Source organism: Rhizopus microsporus (assembly GCF_002708625.1).
Source record: "Rhizopus microsporus ATCC 52813 unplaced genomic scaffold scaffold_21, whole genome shotgun sequence".
NCBI classification, from domain to species: Eukaryota; Fungi; Mucoromycota; class Mucoromycetes; order Mucorales; family Rhizopodaceae; genus Rhizopus; species Rhizopus microsporus.
Genome location: NW_019671936.1, coordinates 12,087 through 33,057, shown reverse-complemented (window position 1 = coordinate 33,057; position 20,971 = coordinate 12,087). Strand labels below are relative to the sequence as shown.

At 35.1% G+C, this 20,971-nt stretch overlaps 8 protein-coding genes across 8 annotated transcripts; 4 read left to right on the top strand and 4 right to left on the bottom strand.

The window, feature by feature from the left end:
• Nucleotides 1–2,615: 2,615 nt before the first annotated feature.
• On the top strand, nt 2,616–3,821 carry RHIMIDRAFT_247444 (FAS1 domain-containing protein; the record flags this gene model as incomplete). The annotated part of the gene is made up of 3 exons (XM_023610409.1): nt 2,616–3,273; nt 3,302–3,420; nt 3,492–3,821. The coding sequence occupies 3 exons, from the start codon at nt 2,616–2,618 to the stop codon at nt 3,819–3,821; spliced, it is 1,107 nt and encodes a 368-aa protein (XP_023462440.1).
• Nucleotides 3,822–3,892: 71 nt separating this feature from the next.
• Nucleotides 3,893–5,184, bottom strand: RHIMIDRAFT_241241 (ClpP/crotonase; the record flags this gene model as incomplete). Its single annotated transcript, XM_023609541.1, has 8 exons — nt 3,893–3,958; nt 4,015–4,082; nt 4,144–4,263; nt 4,332–4,503; nt 4,555–4,590; nt 4,640–4,767; nt 4,830–5,036; nt 5,091–5,184. 8 exons carry the CDS (start codon nt 5,182–5,184, stop codon nt 3,893–3,895), a joined length of 891 nt encoding a protein of 296 aa, XP_023462439.1.
• Nucleotides 5,185–5,468: 284 nt separating this feature from the next.
• Nucleotides 5,469–6,157, bottom strand: RHIMIDRAFT_286303 (DUF1640-domain-containing protein; the record flags this gene model as incomplete). Its single annotated transcript, XM_023613372.1, has 4 exons — nt 5,469–5,491; nt 5,549–5,906; nt 5,956–6,004; nt 6,048–6,157. The coding sequence occupies 4 exons, from the start codon at nt 6,155–6,157 to the stop codon at nt 5,469–5,471; spliced, it is 540 nt and encodes a 179-aa protein (XP_023462438.1).
• Nucleotides 6,158–6,450: 293 nt separating this feature from the next.
• On the bottom strand, nt 6,451–7,756 carry RHIMIDRAFT_69420 (uncharacterized protein). The gene is made up of 3 exons (XM_023615571.1): nt 7,504–7,756; nt 7,157–7,453; nt 6,451–7,096 (listed from the first exon to the last, which is right to left on the bottom strand). The coding sequence occupies exons 1-3, from the start codon at nt 7,660–7,662 to the stop codon at nt 6,677–6,679; spliced, it is 876 nt and encodes a 291-aa protein (XP_023462437.1). The 5' UTR covers nt 7,663–7,756; the 3' UTR covers nt 6,451–6,676.
• Nucleotides 7,757–8,219: 463 nt separating this feature from the next.
• On the top strand, nt 8,220–10,068 carry RHIMIDRAFT_207489 (uncharacterized protein; the record flags this gene model as incomplete). Its single annotated transcript, XM_023606990.1, has 7 exons — nt 8,220–8,494; nt 8,544–8,829; nt 8,882–9,102; nt 9,156–9,231; nt 9,281–9,546; nt 9,593–9,838; nt 9,891–10,068. 7 exons carry the CDS (start codon nt 8,220–8,222, stop codon nt 10,066–10,068), a joined length of 1,548 nt encoding a protein of 515 aa, XP_023462436.1.
• Nucleotides 10,069–11,058: 990 nt separating this feature from the next.
• Nucleotides 11,059–13,245, top strand: RHIMIDRAFT_267552 (fumble). Its single transcript, XM_023612006.1, has 7 exons — nt 11,059–11,682; nt 11,737–12,016; nt 12,067–12,176; nt 12,225–12,302; nt 12,359–12,419; nt 12,480–12,877; nt 12,935–13,245. Exons 1-7 carry the CDS (start codon nt 11,551–11,553, stop codon nt 12,983–12,985), a joined length of 1,110 nt encoding a protein of 369 aa, XP_023462434.1. The 5' UTR covers nt 11,059–11,550; the 3' UTR covers nt 12,986–13,245.
• Nucleotides 11,120–11,482, top strand: RHIMIDRAFT_241237 (uncharacterized protein; the record flags this gene model as incomplete). Its single annotated transcript, XM_023609540.1, has 1 exon — nt 11,120–11,482. The coding sequence occupies one exon, from the start codon at nt 11,120–11,122 to the stop codon at nt 11,480–11,482; it is 363 nt and encodes a 120-aa protein (XP_023462435.1).
• A 4,938-nt stretch (nt 13,246–18,183) lies between the features above and the next one.
• Nucleotides 18,184–19,767, bottom strand: RHIMIDRAFT_267540 (zf-PARP-domain-containing protein; the record flags this gene model as incomplete). Its single annotated transcript, XM_023612005.1, has 9 exons — nt 18,184–18,626; nt 18,676–18,756; nt 18,808–19,020; nt 19,078–19,122; nt 19,215–19,391; nt 19,440–19,501; nt 19,552–19,614; nt 19,665–19,673; nt 19,750–19,767. The coding sequence occupies 9 exons, from the start codon at nt 19,765–19,767 to the stop codon at nt 18,302–18,304; spliced, it is 993 nt and encodes a 330-aa protein (XP_023462433.1). The 3' UTR covers nt 18,184–18,301.
• Nucleotides 19,768–20,971: the final 1,204 nt, after the last annotated feature.

Genomic DNA, 20,971 nt, shown 5'->3' with positions numbered 1-20,971 from the left:
TACTCAAACTTCTGCTTAAACGTAAAATTTATCCAAGCTCTTGCTTTATAACAAATCTACTTAACCCACTCTAACGTAAGAAGAAAAATTACGCCATAATTGGTATATTGTACTGAAGCAATTTTTGCCTTGTCTGAGTTTAAGGCTCATAAATCAAGCACCTTCAGTATATTCAACAACGTCAACTACTACTCCAGGAACATGAGTTCATGTACATGAACTCATGCATCTCAATTTTTTAAAATTTATTTTTGTTATAAATACTTTGGTCCTTTGGACAAAACAAGAGAATCCAATCCAATCCTATTGAAACGAAAACTTCCTTTTTCGAACTTTGAAACCATGAAGTACCTGCACATCAAGAAATACGAATGCCTCAACTAACTTGTCAACCATGTTCATGCTTCCCAATTTTATTCTTTTTATTTTATTTTATTTTTATTATAAATACTTTTGGCCCTTTGGGCAAAAATAAATGATATTCAAGAAAGTATCAATTACTTTGAATCAAACTTACCTTTCTCTTTCTTAAAATCTAACCTCTTTTATTTCTCTTATTTTATTATCTGATCTAACAATTAGATCTAGTGGTCACTTTACAAACTCTTGGTTTTATACTTTTATTTTTTTAAAAAAATATAGTTGATCACAAAGTCACTATAGACTTAGATTACACAAATTTCCTTTTCTATCTTGCTTATACATATACCTACTCCCAAGTTAACGAAGAAATTACACTATCCAATCCAAATCAATCCTACCTCAAGTATATCAACTCTTTAATACTTTGGATCAAACCTTTCCTTTTTCTTTTATATCTCTTTATTTTCTTTATAATCCAGTACAATAAGTACATTACTACTTATAGAACTTTTGGATCTTTTCTTTTTATCTTTACATTCTGCCTATATCTTGATCTTAAATAAAGACCTGGTGTTCACTAGCGAACTAAATTCTTACTTTATTTTTACTCTTTTTATACAATTTTCCTTTCTAGTCAAGTCCTACAAGATTTACCTGACACAGAAACATTTTTATATCTTTATATCTACATACAAACTTCCCCAGACCCTAAGAAACTACAATACAACGCAGACCTCAAAAGGTTTTTTTTTTCTTTGTATCATTATCCATAACATTTTCAACAGCATATAAACATCCTCTTCTTTTTATGAAATAAAGAACAGTGAATTCAGTATTTAAATTAGTAAAATAACTTCTCAATCACTCATCCTTTTATATTCTTTTCTTATTTACTTTTATACAAGTCTTAAAGACTTTTCTTTCATTTTACCTTTCATCTTTTGATTTACTTACTTAATTGATCTGTCAAAGATCTGGTGGTCACAAACAAGCAACTTACTCGTACAAGAATATCTAACTTTTACAAGGCTTAACATCTCCAAGTTTCATTAAATTCTACTTTAAACTCTTATATATAAGGTAGCCTAACAAGACATAACCTGTCGCAGTGTTAAATTGATAGTATTTTTATTTTATATATCACCATTTACTGCATTTGTGTTTTTTAAAAGAAACAATAAAAATGATCTTTATTGCTGTTGTAAAGAAAAGGGGCATATAATCTTTTGTTACATAGAACACCAAACATAGGAATGCTTCAAATAAAAACAATTCATGAAACGAACTTCAATTCCTCAATCAAACTTCAAGTCGTCAAATGGAAATCGAATTGCAGCATCCAGAATTAGTTCTGGTTATTCTCACTTTTAATTTACTTTATTTTTATCGATATGCCTTATTCTGTGCATATAGTAAACCTCTGATGCTATTGTCTCAAGTAAATACAAGTCCCTTGAAGCAAATATAACTTTATTGTATCTCTACAAGTTTATCACAAGAAATTGTTATCTTACAGCCATTTTTGATTTTACAAAAAGATCTAGTGGTCACATAACGACGTATCATTCAACAACATATACAACCAGCAACTTTAAATTAACTAGGCCAGTATATATACAAAATCACAATGTACATTGTGATTTTAGATATTTATTTAACAAAAAAATTGGAATCAATATAATTCAACGATAAAAAACAGACGTCAATTAGTTACTTTTACACTATAATGTTCATTTCATAACAACACTTGTCTAAGAAGCTGACAGCATTGTATATCATGGGGAAAATTTAAAAAAGGAATGCTTGGCAATCTTGTTTCTTAACCAACAATCATCGAGACGTAATTGTTCCATTTCTTTTTGTTGCTAAAGCAGGGAATTTTTTCTTACACTCTCTTATTTGACATGGCATCACCTGCCATAAAGTCTATTCGTAAGGCTAAAATTAGCTGAGACATGAATAAATAATTATGCAGACCATATCTGATTCATTTATTCTCTTGATATAGAAAGACGAGGAGTAGATTAATGATCTATGATGTAAATTATAAAGGTTTTAAAAAGCCTTTTTAATGCATGGATCGTCATTTATTTCAAACATGATGAATTAAAATTGTTAATATTTATAAAAGGCAAGGGTTGATTATTTTATGGAAAAAAGAAAAAAAAAAAAAGAATATAAAAGCAACAAAGGGTTTTGAATAAAGAGACACTGTTTTTCTATCTCTATTTTCCTTTTCTGCATCAACTTCAATGAAAGTCATTCAGTATCTTGCAGTTGCGCTTTTTGCTGCTTTAGCAGTTTTTGCTCAAAATGAAACGACGCCCAATGCGACTATTTTTGAACTCTTGAGTACAAACAACCGTACTCTTCGTACTGCTCGGTTTATTGATCTCTTGAACTCTGATGCTGGCTACAGGCCTGTGATTGACCTTCTATCCAACTCTACTGCTAATTTGACAGTGTTTGTCCCTAATGACAACACGCTCAACAGGATTTCCAGAGCCTACAGATCCTATAATCAAGCTCATAACATCAGCTCTACTTCGGAGTATCCTCCTGCTAACTGGTCTTACCACAATGTGACAGTACTTGATGTCCTTCAGTATCATGTAGTCAATGAAAGCTTCTTATTGACCAATTTGACCACAGGAAATGTCACAGTTGCATTCTCAATGCTGAGCAACAGTAGCATCAACCACTACATCAATTCAACTTTGCCTCTTCTTATCCAGCCTAATGCCACTTATGAAAATGCTACGAATCAGACCTGGTTGGATACGAATGCCAAGTATCTCAGATTTCACGTTAGTAACGGTGTGAACTCCTCTACAGTCATTAATAATGATTTGAATGCAACAAATGGCCATGTAAACATTATCCAATCTGGCAAGTATATGCTACATACATGTATTCTAGATCTAATAATGTGCTCTAGTGCTCATTCCTCCTTTGGAACCATCTGTTGTAATTCCCGAAGTCAGAAATGTTTCTTACCTTGCAGAAGCCTTACGCAAGTATCCAATGCTGAATGAAACTTTAAATAATGCCACCAATGTAGGTTTTAGGCTTGTTTTTTTTTTTTTTTTTTTTTTTTGAATCGAGACTGACTGTCTTTTTATGACTAGTTTACCATCTTTGCTCCTGATTCGAAATCATTCCAGTTGTCGCAAGCTGAAGGCATGAACAATGACACTCTCCGGCAATTGGCACTTTCTCACATCGTCTATGGTCTATATTTTACTACCAACTTTACTCAAAATGCTACAATCAACAACGGTGAATTCAATCTGACTACCTTCAACAATAATGCCACCTTGCCAGCTTCTGTTAATGCCACTAGTTCTCAAATTACATTGAACGGTACTGCCAAAGTTATTCGATCCAACATTCTCTTCAATAACGGCATCATGCATATCATTGATCGCCCTCTTAACATCACTAATGCTACTGCCTAACTTATCCATTTCTTTGTTAAAATAAAAATAGCACGTCTTTTTGCGTGCCATGTTCAAAAGGTATAAAACTTTTATTTATGAGTGAATTTGGCAGCTCTCTTTTCAGCAAAAGCACCCATGCCTTCAATTTGATCAGCCTATTTTTATTTTAAATTTTAGTATTTCTAGTATATTTTTATATGAATTAACTTACAGTTCCAAAAAGAGATTGGAAGAGGATACGTTCCCAGCGCAAACCGGAAGAAAGAGATACTTCAAATGCTACACATAATTTTAAAGTTAGGCAAAGTATGTGTACGATAAACTAGATAACCACACTTACATTTGTTGATAAGCTCCTTAGCCATGCGAACGGAAGGTTGACTCATGCTGGCAATAGCATTACCAGTCTTGACAGCTTCATCAACAAGATTCTCGGCAGGCAAAACCTTGCTAACAAGGCCTATATAAAGTAATATGTGGTTAAGGGCCTTTTTTTTTTAACTATCTCCCCCCTTTTTTTTCTCTTACCAGATTGCAATGCTTCTTGAGCGTTCAGGTTGAAGGAGCCAGTCAAGACCATTTCCATGGCCTTGGATTTACCGACAGCTTTCACAAGACGTTGAGTACCACCAGCACCAGGAATAATACCCAGCTTAATTTCAGGTTGACCGAAAACAGCCTTTTCACCAGCATAAATGATCTAAAAGAAAAACATGAGATGCAATGAAATAATAAGAACTATAGATCATACATCACACATCATGGCCAATTCACAACCACCACCGAGCTAAAAAAATTGTCAGGATCACTGGCTATGTCAGATGTGTGTAACTTACAGCATAGCCGTTGACAGCAGCAATGATGGGCTTGCTGATGTCAACCATATGAGCCCAGTGACCCAAGAAGTTCTTCTTGTAAGTATCAACGTACTTGAAGTCTTTCATTTCCTTAATATCAGCACCAGCTTTCATTAAGAGAGAGAGAGAGAGGTGAATAATGTATAACAGAATAAGAGTTTTTGCTTACCAGCAAAAGCCTTTTGAGAACCAGTGATGACGATAGCACCAATATTGTCATCAGCATCATACTTATCAAGAGCATCGTTGACTTCATGGAATAAGTCACTGCACAACGCGTTCAATGCCTTTGGACGGTTCAAGGTGATCAATCCAACCTTGTCTCTCGTTTCTGTCAAGATATGAGTATAACCAGAGTCATTGGTAGAAGCAGCCTCTACATTGAAATTGATAAGAACTCTAGACGCGTCTATTTTTATTGAATGCTTACGTCTTTGAACGAAGGAAGTAGAGAAAGCTCTAGCTGTGAGCTTGCTACGAGTCAAAGGTCTAGTGATAGCAGGACTAACCAAGTTTCTGAGCATCTTTTTAAAAAGTATGGAAAAGAAAAAGAAAAAGAAAAAAACTCAAAAAAGGACGAGCTTATTTTTGTGCATTACGGAACTTGATTTTTAGTCATCAGATGGGTAAAAGCAGTAAATGTTATGCATCCAGTGCTTATGGAAAGTATTTTACTAACCAACTTTATTCACTTGTCTTTTATAATATTCAAAGTGAAATCAACGGGTACTTTTATGTTATAAAATTGAATGGTATATGGTCAAGTCGCGTCTAATACATTTTCCCATGGCAGCTAAATTTCCCACGGTTAGCTAAAGAAGTGGATGTAGCCTAAAAAATAGTAGTAGGATAGTCAGATTATGATTTGAATATTTTGGTAGTTCTTACCCAGCACTAAAGTACCAGCACCCGTGATGGTACCGATCATGTACTGTAATATCTGTAGTTTGATCGTTTCCATCTGTCTTTTTAATGCCTGTATCTCATTTTCAATTTTAGTGTCTGTTTCTTGTAATCTATTATGCTGTTCAACAGATTCATCTCTAATACGTCCCTTGTCCAAGTTTAGATCTAATCGAACACCTGCTTGACTGCGTGTAATTTCTTCTCTTAGTATCTTTTTCAGTTTCTCAATCTCTCCTTTTAATCTCTCGTTGGCAAACTTGACTTCCTCCACATCCCTTCTTTCCATCGCTTGTATTTCATTTTTAAGTTTTACAAAGTCTTGCTTGTATCGTTCAATGGTCTAAACATGTTAAACTTTGTAAAAGCAAAAAAAAAGACGACGAATTTACCTTTTCCTGATCTGCTTTACTCACCAAGTTGCTTGTCACATTGATGGTACTAGAAGAGGGTCAAAATATAGGCTGTATAATAGTATCTTTACCTTTCTTCAACTACGTCGTCTAAGGCATGGATAATAGTATTAGCCTGTACTGCCGAAAAGCCTTCTTTTTCTAATAAACGAGCGAACCGTTCGGCATCAAAGTATGGCATGTTTAGTTTAGGATCTGGCTTTGATGCAGCTCTTGTTCTTAATCTTCTTGTAGTATTGATGGATGAATAAGGTCGATATTCTATAGTTTAACATGTTCAATTGTCACAATCTCTTGAGCTTATTTATTTTTTATTACTTAATGTCCATAACTTTTTTGAAAGATTCATTACAAGAAAAAGGAAAAAGGAAAAAAAAAAAAGAGAAATGGTGACGGTTTACAAATATCTTGACATCATTTCACTTCTTTTGTTAGTATTGATAGCTCAGCAACTTTGATTCCTTATAGAATAGTAAATGTAGGAAAGTATATGCCAAGAGAAGCTATTTTTATTATGCTCCAATCATAATAATTTACCTTTTTGATGTCAAAGAATGTCTTGGTGTACCTGATTATGACGGAAGGACTTTTGATAAAAATAGAATAATTTAAAATCCGATTACAAAAAAATAAAAAAAAAAGTTTATCATTTACAATAAGAAAATAGAATATACAAGGGATAACATTATATAAAAAAATATTAAAAGTTATGAGCATTATAATGTGCTTGTTCTGGGGTAGGCATCACATGCTGTGGAGTGGGCATGGGAGAAAATTGTACTGGTGGACTAGTGTGGTATTGGTTCGTAGGCTGATATTGACCTACATTGTGGCCGTCATAAGGAGAGTGTGGCTGGTACTGAGGCTGTTGATACTGAACAGGGTCATTGAAAGGTGAACTCTCATGTTGATAATGATCTTCTTCTTGATAAGCAGGTCTAGTGTATCCAGCAGGAGGGCCCTCTTCTAATTTGGTTTGCTTACTCATTCTATGTTCCTTCAATCGTTGTTGAATATCCTGCTTTTCTTTCCAAAATGCAACCAAAGTACATAATAAAGTCGATACCCAAATAAGACAGGTAATCCAAGCAAATGCAGTGGTGACTTTAGCCAGGTTACACTAACCATCGGATGTTACTTACTTTATCTATTATTACTATTGTTTTTTATAAAAAAATACCTGTGTTCCCCAAGCACTAACATATGAATCACCATATGTCTTCCGTAAGCTACTATCCACAGCACAATTGGAAGAATCATTAGAGTGTACTGCAGTAGCGATACCAGCAGTAGCCCAAAGAAAAGAGTTGAAACCACAAAATATCAAATTGGTACGGTTTTTCATACAGAATTTACCAGGCTTCCTGAACTTGTTATGATGCTCGTACATATAAGGGAAATAGACCAAGAAAAATGGAATAGGAAGACTGAAGATGCATACGAATAAAGTATAATTAGGAGCTGGTTTACCACCACCCTAATGATATATTAGTAACTGTATTTCTTCATTATGTCATCTTTACTTACCAAATAACGTGCCTCCGTCGCAATCAATGGAGCAACAACGCAGATTGTCAATAGAGTAGTAGCCAATGTGATCAAATGAAGCACCTTTTTAGCAGTGTCTAATCGATTCGATGTCTTTTCTGATAAATCTACAGGAACTTCTAGATTGAATTTGCTCATTCTGAAAGATAATAAAGAAGAAAAAGAAGAAAAGAATAAGGGCTGAGGGTATTAAATATTTTTCGTTACCAAGGTGATACAGTGATTCAGCCTCTTTTGGCCCTAGTTGGTTTAACCAAAAATATTGGGTATTCTTTTTATATTTACTCGTTAAACCAGCCCACAATGACTTATAAAGTCATTTTTAGTCTTCTTCTTCTTTTCCAGTCTGTACTTGCCTTCAGCCAAAAAGGTTATAGACCAGGAGAGACGATACCACTTTACTATAATAAGATATTCTCTTTAAAGAATCCATTGACATATAGTATTCAGTCATTACCTTTCATCTGTCCTACATCATCTCCAAGAAAGAAGAGTTTACTTGTATATGATCAAGACCTCAGAGGGGATAGACTGACTCAGAGCAACTATAAAGTAATATCGGGTTGCAACAAAGGATTCTCTCTGGTTTACTCATCAGTTTTAGATTAATGTACTCGAGGATCAAGAATGTAAATTACTATGTAGACAATCTCTCAAACTGGAGGATGCCATCCTGTTGGGTGACTTGATACGAGATGAATATCAAGTTGATTGGTAAGAGTACATATAAAAAATACTCTATACATTGGCATGAATCAAAGAATATCTATAGGGAATTAGACAGTATGCCTGGTGCTACTGTATCCTATACCAATGAAGAGCCAGAGCATAAGTACAGAATAGGATTCCCATTAGGATTCAAGAACGGCAATGCATACTATCTCAATAACCACGTTATTATACAAATACTCTATGATATCAACGATGCAGGAAGATATCGCATTATGGGGCTTGAAATTTATCCAGATTCGTAAGGACAGACAATCGTTTTGGGTATTATTGGGCTCACTTGTCTTTAGTATCTCAGAAGGAGAGTGCACAAAAAAGAATGTAGATTATGATCATCAAAAGATTGTTGAGCGAAGATCCACAGTATCATATACTTACTCAGTCAGATGGAAGCAAGTGAACAGCGTCAATAATCGCTGGGATGCCTTCTTATTACCACCTAATCCGGAAAGACATCTTCATGCATCCATAAACAGTATGATCGTCACAATTATATCATGGGCCATGGTGGGATTTATCTTGTTCAAGACAAGGCATCGTCGAAGCAACTCAAACCAAAATGATAGAGATATCAAGGTAAAAAAAAAAGAAAGAAAGAGACGTATAAAGAAAACTGAAAGACAAAAAGGTATATGACGACGTAGAGGATTATGTTGGATGGAAGTTGGTCTATCGAGACGTATTCAGAAGACCTGTTTATGGTGGTTTATTAACGCCATTGATGGGAACTGGTATCCAATTATTGGTAATCGCTCTTGGCATACTCATATCACTCTACATGGGATGGTATCACCCAGCCGAGCCCACTTCGTTCACTCGACGGGCAACTGCTTTATTTTTGCTTGGAAGGTTAGTGTGTGCAAACAAACATGAGAAGTATTAACAATATTTGGACTTTTCAGTTTTCCTGCTGGATACTGGAGTGCTAGGGTTTATAAAGTGTTTAGGGGCAAAGCATGGGTACTCAACAGCTTTCTGGTAAGGTTTGTAGTTTTATGAAATGATTTGACTAATAAATATTTTGTAGACATCGAGTATCGTGCCAAGCATTTTCTTGTGTGTCTTGTTTACTATCAGCATCCTTGCGTGGGCTCAGCAATCTTCACTTGCCATCTCTTTTCATGGCTGGTTGTCACTCATTTCTTTAGGTATCTTTTTAACAGTACCTTTGACTTTATTAGGATCTTATTTGGGCGAAAGAAAGGATCGAATTGAGTACCCATCAAGGACTACACAAATTCCTAGAATGATACCTTCCAAGCGATGGTATCAACTCAACTTTATTAGGCAAGCGTATATATTTCTTGTAGGTATGCTTTACTAAATCAAATAACAACAGAGTGATCCTAGGTGGTGTCATACCGTTTTCAGCCATCTATTTGAATTGGCATGACTACCTGTCTTCATCTACAAAAGGAGAATTTATGCTATCTATCAGTTATACGATACAGTGTATGACATGCCTACTGACAACTACTTCAGCTGTCACTATTATCTTGATATTTTTACAATTATGCACAGAAGATTATCTTTGGTGGTGGCAATCGTTCATGATTGGTGGATCTTCTGCCATTTACATGTTTATGTAAGTTTAACAAAAGAAAAATTATGACGTAGTGAGCTGACATGGTCTATAGTTATGGTGTATTTTATTTTATGCAGCATTCACCCCTTCAAGGGCTTGGCAGTTTTATTTACATTGTTCATCTATTGATGAGCTGTAGTTTATTAGGGTTATGTACAGGCACACTTGGTTTCTTGAGTGCATATGTCTTTATACAGCATATTTATTCAACAGTGAAGGTAGAAGTGTAGTTTTTCTTCACATCTTCTTTAACTCACAGTGTGCTAGGTTGATTAGAACAATAATAAAAAAAAGGAAATGTTCTATACAGGTAGCCTTTGATGCATTTCACTCTATACAATAAAAAGAGGTTAAAAAGGTGCCAAACTAGAGAACAATGTTACGTACGACTGGCTGTGTATTATTGTTCCTTGAACACGATAAATCTAATCCTTCAGCAGAGATATCCTTCCAATTTTTCCAATTGACATATAGTGGTTGTGGCTGAGGAAAATTGGATAGAAATGACAGAATGATATATAATAAACCTGTAGCTAATACCAATGTTCCTGCTACAATATTTATAATATTGACATCAAGTACTAAGCATCCAAAGCTATATATAAGAGTGAGTAGAGTGCATATTTAAAGACATGCATACAATATCATAATGAATCCTCTTCCTCTGTGTGTAGTTAGGAAATAAAAATAAATGATCGAGTATTTGATTTCTTGTAGCTCATTTATGATCAATAAACCAGCCATGATACTTAAGTATAATGAGCATAAATATCATCATTCGTTCACTTTTTTTGCTTACATGCCATAGATACCCATCACTATTGCTGCAAAATCACCATGTAAACATTTGAATACGATAGCGACAATAATGAAAAGGTCTAAAAGGATATTAACTCCATTTAAAATTAAACAGATAATGCGCTCTATTTTTGATCTTGAAATCATTTCTAAAGCAAATAAAAAAAGGGGAGGAAACAATAACATTATTTTAAATAGTAGTAATTGTTTTTATTATAGACTAAATAAAGCAATACAGCGGAAAATATAATAGTCATTCTCTCTCTCTCTTTCTTGATAAATGGCTATAACACTCTCTGATCAGCTTATTTATGCTGCGTTATTTGCCTCCTTTTTCTATAAAAGTCAATATATATATAAAGATCATATATATTTAAGAAATGGCAGAATGGCTCAAGAAAATGGTTAAATAGCCATTTTTTAAAAGCTCAGATAATTTGTGTTTTATTTTATTTCCGTGACCTCGAAAAAATAAGAAGCAAAATGTCGTTTAATCAAGAGATTCAGAGATTAGAACTACAAATCAAGGAAATCAAACAAGAGATTCAACAAGAGGGAGACAACGTCAAGGAGAAAACAGAACAATTGAATGATTTACATAAAGAAAGACAAGAAAAAGAAAACCTATTAAACCTTGAAAAAAAGGTTCAAGAAATGTTTGATGAACTATATCAAAAAGCAGAAAGAAGGATGAACTTGGTTGAAGAATTGGAAAGTAAAGGGCTTTTGGATGAATCTAATAGACAAGATATAGTGACAGAACTCATAAAGAGCAAGGATGATAAGATCGCATCTCTCAATAAGCAAATAGAAGACAAACAAAGAGATCTCCAAAGATTAAAATAAAAATTAAAACTCATACACACATTCGCACACTGTTGTTCTCCCCCCGTCTCTTTCTTTTCGCTTTAGTCATGAACAAAGATAAAATTTCAATTATGAATCTTGTTGGAGCTTCTGTTTCTGAAGCTACATTTGCTGCTCACGAAACAAGAGATATCGTTTTACCTAATCAAAACGAACATGTTGCCCATGTGGCTATAGATGTATGATGTTATCACATTTACAAACTCTTTCTCATCAACCCTCCATTATTATAGATTGGCGGCTCTTTGGCAAAAATAGTTTACTTTACTTCTTCAGCAAATAGAAAAGGAGGTAGACTTCACTTTAAGAAATTCGAAACAGAGAAAATAGACGAGTGCATTGATTATGTTGCTGCATTGATGGCCGATGCCAGACTTGAACCGCGTAATAACAACAATAATCTCGTGCTAAAAGCAACGGGAGGTGGAGCTCACTTATTCTATGATAAGTTGAAAGAAAGATTATCTGGCGTAATAATTGAAAAAGAGGATGAGATGGACTGTCTTATTACAGGTATAGTATAGATCCATATCCTTAGTTGTATTACTAATCTATTGTGATAGGATTAAACTTTTTCATTACAGAAATACCCTATGAAGTGTTTACCTATAATGAGCATGATCCTGAGCCAATGAAGTTTGAGAAGAAGGCAAACGATCTCTATCCATACATGGTAAGAGTGTATAGGGCACAACACATTGAACCAACATGTATCATATAGTTGGTGAATATTGGGTCTGGTGTAAGTATCTTGAAGGTGACAGGTCCAGATGAATTTTCCCGCATTAGTGGTACTTCGGTAAGTATGGCCGTAAGCGGATCGAGAAAAAGAAAAAGGCTTATTAATATGAATAGCTTGGAGGAGGTACACTGTGGGGATTAATGTCACTACTAACAGATGCAACATCATTTGACGGTATTGTCTGAGAGTGATAGATGATATAAATATGTAACTCATAGTAGTATATATACATAGATATGCTGGAAATGTCGAAAACAGGTGATAATAGAAATGTAGACCTATTAGTAGGGGACATATACGGATCAGATTACTCAAAATTGGGATTAAAATCTACACGTATAGCAAGTAGCTTTGGTAAAGTGTTCAAAAAGGGGGTTCGACAAGCACAGGGTAAATTTCAATCCCCAGACATTGCAAAGAGCCTATTATTTATGGTCAGCAATAACATTGGACAAATTGCCTATTTAAACGCAAAGCAACATAATCTGACTCGTATATACTTTGGTGGATGCTTCATTCGAGGACACCCAATCACAATGAATACACTTTCTTATGCTATCAACTTTTGGTCGAATGGTGAAATGAAGGCATTGTTCTTAAGACATGAAGGACATCTGGGTGCTACAGGAGCAGTAAAGATTAAATATTATGATTTATATACATGACTAAACTTTCATTTTTACACATAGTTCTTAAAGCATGGTGACGCAAAATCTCTTATAGAAATGATACATACTTAATTACATGCACTTTTCTTCCTTTTTGTCATGGTTTCTTGAATGTGTTGTATCAAAAGGTTGTTTTGTTTATGGCACATGTACAGTAGAATTTTTTAAATAGTTACTTCACAGACTGTTTATACCCTAGAACACTTTAAATAATTATATAAAAATGTTTTGGTGTAAACATTTCTTTAATAATCTTCTGTCCACTGCTCCTTTATAGACTCTTTTTTGACTTATCTGTCATAATCTTGCATTTTTGATATATTCCATTTTTACAATGTTAAATGACAGCTATAGTATATACAGATTATAATCAGTGTTTATTCACTTTACTATTTCAAATGAAATATACACTTGCAGAATCTAAATGATGCCCTTGATCAATATTAGACCAAAAGATGACTTTATGAAAATGACCAAATGACATTATGTGCTACAATGAGGCATTTCAATATTCAAAAGCTAAAACTATAAGTAAAAGGAGAATAGAGTAATACCAATATTTGCAAATATGATGCACTTTAACGTATATTGTATTGCTCCTTATTGAATAATAAATATTGTAAATGTACAATATGAGACTCCTTCAATAAAATTGCTTTACATGACAAAAAAAAATGACCAAGTTCAGGGGAGCACAAACACAAGGATTTGTTTATTTTCATAAATATGTCTTTTTCTCTCTCTTTTTCCTTCTCCTATACTTTATGCAGTTATCCCAAGCATTTATTTTATTACTCTTTGCATACATTATTCAAGGAGAAGTATTATTAAATGTACCTGATATAAACACATTTGACATCAATGGACAGCTGGGCTTCATCGGTAATTTTGCAGGAATATCACTTGTGAATGATACACTTCAGATTCTCCCATTACTCAACAATATAGTAATACATCAAGATGGTCTATTCAAAAGTACAAACAGTACATTTGATGGAGATATTACTGCTACTTGTTCGCTTCGAGATTCGATCCATTTCTTGGCTGGTTACTTCAAAACCATCACTAACCAGACCATAAACTATATTGTGCAGTACAATACCGAGACAAACCAATTTTTGCCTCTAGATCATGGCCTCGACGGCCCTGTACTTTCCCTTTATTGTGACTCAATAGATAATGTTGTCTATGTAGGTGGGCACTTTACTGCACCTCTTAATACCAATACTAGCTTGTATAGTGGACATGTCGCCATGTGGCATATGTCTAATAGCTCTTGGGCACCATTACCTTGGAAAGGGCTGAATGGCCCAGTATATACGATCACTAGAAATAACAAGCAAAATACAATACTGTTTGGTGGACAGTTTAATGCGACTCTATCAGATACATCTGATCTGATAGATAACTTTAGCACAAGTCAGCCTATACCAATGAATATGCCTTTAACTGTAATATACTCAGCATGCCCAATCACTCCTATCCTTTAATAATTCTTTATTATAGTCAATATCGTCAGGAAATGGTGCCTTCTCTTCAGATCCAAAGAGTATTGTTTGTCCCATAAAAGTCTCTCCATACTCGAATAGTCAGTTTTGGCTTCTTCAAGATGACGCGCCTGGATATTGGGAAGCAACATTTGCAACTCCTATCAGACCAACAACTTTTCGACTTTCTAATGTGCTTGCAAGCGAAAAAAGAGGAACTGTTTCTTTCAAGTAAAGGGCGAGAAAAATAGGGGAAAAAGAAAAAAAAGAGAGATGTCGCTCCTTTATATTAATTAATCTTTATTCCCTCGTTAGTATTCTCTCTTTGGGTTCTAATAAGTACTTTAATTTGTCCTATACAGATCCAACTACCCACCAAACTGTCCAATGCACTCTTAATTGCGTATTATCAAACACTACCTTCCAGGATTTCACCGTGATGGATTTAATGGTGACCAGTGGGATCCGAATAAATATAAACTCATGGTATGGTCAAGGCGGTGGATTAGGATATGTTCAAATATATCAATCAGGTAGGAGCTAAAAATAGAAAGAAAAAAAAGAAGCAACTACTATTGTATTTTACTAAGTACGTCAATTAAACAGACATATCCTTGCATCCATCTATGTTTATTGGCAATAGTACTTGCCAAGGGATTTCCTCAAGTAGAATAACAGTTACCGGAAACTGGCAAAAGGTGTATGTCTATGGTTATTATCAGGCTGTTCTAGAAGCCAAGGTTTCAACTTCTGAACTTAATATGACAAATGCAAGCATTTTATATGAACCGTAGTGTTGCATCCAAACATTTTACATTATCTAACCTTCTTTATATGTAGTCATATACCATTATTTGGTCAATATAATATTTATGCAACCACACCAGGATGCATCGGCAGTGCCAACTGCTACCAGAGAACACAAGTAGAGTATCAACTTCAACTTTTACCAGGGCAGTCAATTGTAGTCTATTTAGACCAAAATGTCTTTGAAGACACTCGTACATTACTCTATTCAGGATTGGTTATGCCAAAATCCAACAATTTCAGGCCGTCCATTATCCTTCGCCCTGCTTCCAATGCGACTATCCAAGGAACAGCTACAATTATGGCAGATAACTTGGACCTTATTAGAAACTCCACAGCAGTATTACCTATCATAAGCATCCTGGAATACAATTTGACCTTGGCACAGAACACATCCGTTGTATCCTGGAGAGCATTAAATGGTAAAGAAATATCTCTTCAAATATTGTAATAGACATCTAACATACTTTATAGAACAGCTACCATTTAATTCTACTGTTTACTCTATTGATGCCTCTGCTGGAGATACTATATACATCGGCGGTGAGTTTTTATGCTTAAACGCCAGTAGTGGCTACAGAAACATCGTATCATATGACTATCCAAGTAGAAGGATGATCCCATTGAATAGTTCAGGGCTTAATGGGAAAGTTTCAAAGCTGGTATCTTATAAACAATCCAGTAAGAAAACATATGGTGTAAAGAAATGCCATCAGATATTGATATTACATTTTTATTCCTCAATAGGACTGTTTGTCGCAGGTGAATTTAATTCTACAGCTATGTTAAATATCAGTCTTCCTTACATTGTCGAGTATGACATACAACAAGACTCATGGTCTGCCCTGCAGGGCGGCGTCAATGGGCCAGTTAATGAGCTCCTTTTATCTTCAACAAACGATATCCTTATTTTATCAGGAAATTTCTCATGTCAGTATTTAACTAACAAGCAGTGTATAAAGTGCGGAGGCGTAGCACAATGGAGTATTCAAAGCAATTCCTGGGGGAATACATCCTCACTTATCATTGGTGACCTTAAGGCTGTTCTAAGCAATGGATCACAGACAGTGCTTATAGGAAACCAACTTAATGCAGAAACATACCGTGCTGACTTTGTTACCTTAGGCTCTTCACAGCTGATACCCTACACGTTTGATGATAATGATACATTCTATCCAGTGTATATTACAGCTGGCACAATCGATACCAAAAATTCTACTTTTGTTTCTGGGCATTTTGCAAGCAACAATATCACCAGGATTTTGACTTTGGCAAATAACAAGTGGGTTGTCATTGATGAAGTTCATGGATATGTTCGTTCCATGCTGGTGATCAACAACTATCTTTACGTGGGCGGTAGATTTCAATCCAACGGAACAACCAGCTTTTCTCTTTATGATATTAATATGAATTTTACAAAAATTCCTATTCATGGCATCTTTTGTAGGTTTATAATATATAAGGCAATGCTCACTTTTTAACGTTATCTTACAGATAATAACCAGCCAGGAGCAATAAATGTCATCAAGGCATACCCTGATGGAAGGAGTATCTTAGTAGGTGGCAGTTTCACAAGGGTAGGCTCCCTTGAGTGTGATGCCATGTGTTTATTAGATATTCGAACACTGCAATGGAATCGGGTTGCGTTTGGCTTGAATGGAACTGTGTACGATATGTTTGTATCAAATCACCGAGATATCACTATATTTGGGGACTTTAAAGCTCATCAAAACAATGCGACAGTGTTCAAGCTAAATGATCAAGCAAATGTCTGGTCAGTAAATACCAATTCACTACCCGGAATTCCTACATCAACCATCGTGGAAGGAGACAGTCATACTTTTATTGTTTCTGGATATTCAAGGTAAGTGCATGAGAAAATAAATGCTATTTTTGCTAAAATGAAGTTCATTACAGGGGTAATAATAGTAATCAATTCTTTATTGGAACACTTCAAGATACAACATACATTCCGTTAAATGACTCCTGTCTGGGATTTGATACTATTATCAATCAGATACTTCTTCTACCTGCATCCGATGCTATACATAACTATCCTGATGGAACAAAGGATGTTCTTCTTGCAGTTGGAGACATTCATATTCTCGGTATAGGTCGAGTCAGCGCAGCTCTATATGATGGTAATGATTGGTTTCCGTACCTTACTTCTATTCAGTGGTCAAGAAGGCCTGCGCTAATTCAAGCAGTAATTCATAAATCGAGTTTTTATACTCCAAGCCCACCTCATCGTAAAGTATTTATACATCATACACTCATCATTGTACTCATCTTCTTGTAAGATTATTTGCCTGTAACAGCAGTTGTGCTAATATCTATTGGAATATCAGTCGGAATTCTGTTTGCAATAAGTGCAGCCGGCGCACTCTATGTATTTAAATACCATGGTACCCAAGACGGACCAGAACCAATGCCTCCTTATGATCGGCTTCTAGATGCACTAGGTTTGGCAGCAGGAACAAGTTTAGGTGTAACACCAGCGGTTGCGGCAATTGCAGGGCCATCAAATGCTCCAGAAGAGCTGTCGAAAAAAGTCGTTTCTTCTGAACCGCAAACATCTGGCGCAGCCATCACCAGTGCTGGTATTGTTTCATTTACCTCATTAGCGGCATTAGCAAAGACAAATGCATCGCCGATTATTAATGAAACTCACCCTAAATTATTTTCTGCAAAATACCCTTTTAAAGCTCAAGAGCATGGTGAATTAGACCTAAACGAAGGTGATCAAGTAGTAGTAACAGACACTTCGGATAATGTATGGTGGCTAGGTTACAAAGATGATGGAACAGGGAAGCCCATATCTGGTGTATTTCCAAGTAATTACGTGAAAGCGTAGACAGGAAGCACAAAAGTCATTCTAGTTTTAACACTGTATGTGTATAACCTACATTTATACCAATGATAATAAAAAAGGATACAACGTGGAGCTTCCTCTGAAATTCACGACTTGTCCTTCTGTATCATATTAACTTTATCATCCTTTTTTTTTGATATGCTAATCACTCTATATAAAAAGTGCTATTTATTTCGATAGTATTGAAATAAAAAATGATCGTATGCTACAATTTGAAAGCGTTCATTCAGTTGCTCTGGATTTCTTCATTTTAACATCACCTTCTTCCTTGGCTTTTCTCTTTTTACCGGCATTTTTAGGTGGAGGTAACTCACTAGGGCTAAATAGTTGGAGCTCTGTCCCAATTGATTTCACTAAACGCTCTAACACATACCGGGGATCAACGTCTTCTTCATAGTTTTGTTCGTCAACCGTTTCATTAACATGGTCCTCATCAGTTAAACGGCTCTCTTCAAGGCCTTGTGAAGTCATATTCTTGGGAAGATCGTTACGAATTTCAGAACCAGTCTTGGAGCGAGAACCTCCACCAACATTACGGCCAGCTCTACTAAAAAAGCAAATTAGTTCGAGTTCTATCAGCAAAATATAAAGCTTACGATTTTTTCTTGCCTCTGCTTGCTCGGCCGCCTTTTCTACCGGCTTCACTTCTCACCTTTCGGATTTTCCTATCTTTTTCTCTGCACAAGCTTATAAGTAAATCATTATGTAGACATTAAATTATTCCTTACTCTTCGCTAACAGGCTGATCTGCAATCTTTCTCTTCCTATTAGACTGAGAAGGGCCAGGATCCTGATGCTTTCTATTCTCTTTATGATAATTTTCATCATGATGAGCTTCATCATCGGTATATTCTGGCTGATCAGTATTCTCGTCTTGATCCGCATCTTCATCATCAACTTCGTGCTCAGTTCCTTCTTCACTCACATCATTTTCGTCAAGTCTAAATAACTCACATTTAGGAAATACAAAGTCTTTATTTATTTATGCTTTTGCTTACTCCCTGTACTCCTCATTTTGATTTTCTTGCTTAAGTTTTCTTCCTCTTTTGATAAGAATGTTCAAAATGATATTTTAGTTTACATGAAATATATAAAAAACATGAGCTTGTCATCAAGCCTCTTTAATTAATTATACCTAGGCCTTTTTGAGTGTGCAGGTTCTGGCTTTTCGATGTTAGGAATATCTCCTTCTTCCCAAGCTCTTCGAATTCGTTCTTTGTCATCTTCTCGAAGCTCATTCCAACCACCCATTGCCTCAGGACTGGATAATGCATTTTTCATGTTACTAATCACTTCAGATGTACAACATGTCCTGCTATTCCTTAGTATTTTATCATTTCAATATAGCTGTTCTTTTTACCAGTGTCTCCACGTAATTCCTTGGAACCTTTCAACTTCAACGCCCAAGCGCAATTCCCCTTTCTATAAATGCTATTTTAACATTATTTGGATAATGTTCATATTTTACTTACTTCAATTCTGCGGTCTGGGCTTGGACAAATCGTTATTGGGCCTCTACAGTGACTACGATCGCTCTTGTTATCGAGCTAAATACATTGCTTGTGATACAATGTGTATCTATTACCTTTGCATACTGTTTGGTTTTCATAAAAAGTAAAGAATACATTAGTCATTTAGCCACTTTTGAATCATATTTGCACGCTCATTACTTCAATAATGTATCCCATTTTACTTGTTTTTTTCTGCAAAAGAAAAAGCACATTAAATAGACGAGATTTTATGCAAAGGCTGTTTTTCAATCTATCAAGTATTTTTATGCATTGATTAAAAAATAGTTTCCAATGATGAAATAATCCTTTTCTACTTTCTGTCGCAAGAAGTGCAAAAAAAAGTTTTTATTATGGAAAACGTACCATCAAAAGTCGCTTCCAAAGCGTATGTGTATCATAAGCTCAGAGAGCTTCCATTCACTAGTGCTTTGAGTAAAAAGAAGTTTAATTCTTTAAGAGAAGAAACATTGCAGTTAATCAATTCCAACAAGACGTTTGCCCCAGGAAAAAAACTAGCCAAGCTTACTCCTCAACAAGTATCAGTAGTTCAAAATTTTATTGATACAGTTAAAACAAGAATACAAGATGGCACATTCACTCCTGCTAAATACACTGACAAAAAAGGATGTCGCTTTTTTTTTCCATTGCGCCTATATATTCCGTTCAAACAAAATCAGTCAAAATTGATGCTCAAGCTTTTTGGAGACTGGTGAAACAATGTGGCATACCAAATTACCCGAAAGGGAAGAAAACCGAATCTGACATGACTGATTTTTACTATCATTTGTTCAATTTTACCAAATTGGGATTTCGTACTAGAGACAGCCTTACGAGTGGAAAGAAGTTTAAGTAAGCTATGTGTAAAATAACAATACAAGACAGGAATATCTAATTATCATTAATAGAAACGCTATAACGACGGATGGTCACTCAATATCTTTTCTTTTTACCCGAACTGTCAAGAGATCTTTGGCAACAACTAAAAATCCCTCAGATTTTATTGATGACATCCGAAATGGCTGTGATATTTGGGGGGTAGGCCCAGGTGTTTTTACAATATTAACCGCCGTAGATACATCTGGAAGGCAAAGGACAACAAGTTTGGATGAGTATTATCATCTGTGTGACTATAATGATGCAAATTTTATACGAAAGAAGCATCAAGAACAATACACGGCTCAGTTTTTGAAAATTTCTAATTTAAGCTCACTGAAGACATCAAATATCACAGAGTTTGCAAAAGCCTGCCAAAAAAGACTCAGTTTGTATGATGATATTACAAGTTACTGTAATGAAAATGCCTGGTAAGTGCAAAGTATGATTTTTTACTTGTTTATTTAAGCAAACAAAATTCTGTAGGTCATCAAAATTGAAGTTTCAA

What these genes read in the sequence shown, in the direction of transcription:
- RHIMIDRAFT_69420 (XM_023615571.1), bottom strand. Translation starts at nt 7,662, where the DNA reads ATGAGCAAATTCAATCTAGAAGTTCCTGTAGATTTATCAGAAAAGACA. An exon ending in CGACGGAGGCACGTTATTTG is followed by an intron (nt 7,454 to 7,503) that starts GTAAGTAAAGAT and finishes ATATATCATTAG; the next exon opens with GGTGGTGGTAAACCAGCTCC. An exon ending in TTAGTGCTTGGGGAACACAG is followed by an intron (nt 7,097 to 7,156) that starts GTATTTTTTTAT and finishes TCCGATGGTTAG; the next exon opens with TGTAACCTGGCTAAAGTCAC.
- RHIMIDRAFT_267552 (XM_023612006.1), top strand. Translation starts at nt 11,551, where the DNA reads ATGAACAAAGATAAAATTTCAATTATGAATCTTGTTGGAGCTTCTGTT. An exon ending in GATGGACTGTCTTATTACAG is followed by an intron (nt 12,017 to 12,066) that starts GTATAGTATAGA and finishes CTATTGTGATAG; the next exon opens with GATTAAACTTTTTCATTACA. An exon ending in AGATGCAACATCATTTGACG is followed by an intron (nt 12,420 to 12,479) that starts GTATTGTCTGAG and finishes ATATATACATAG; the next exon opens with ATATGCTGGAAATGTCGAAA.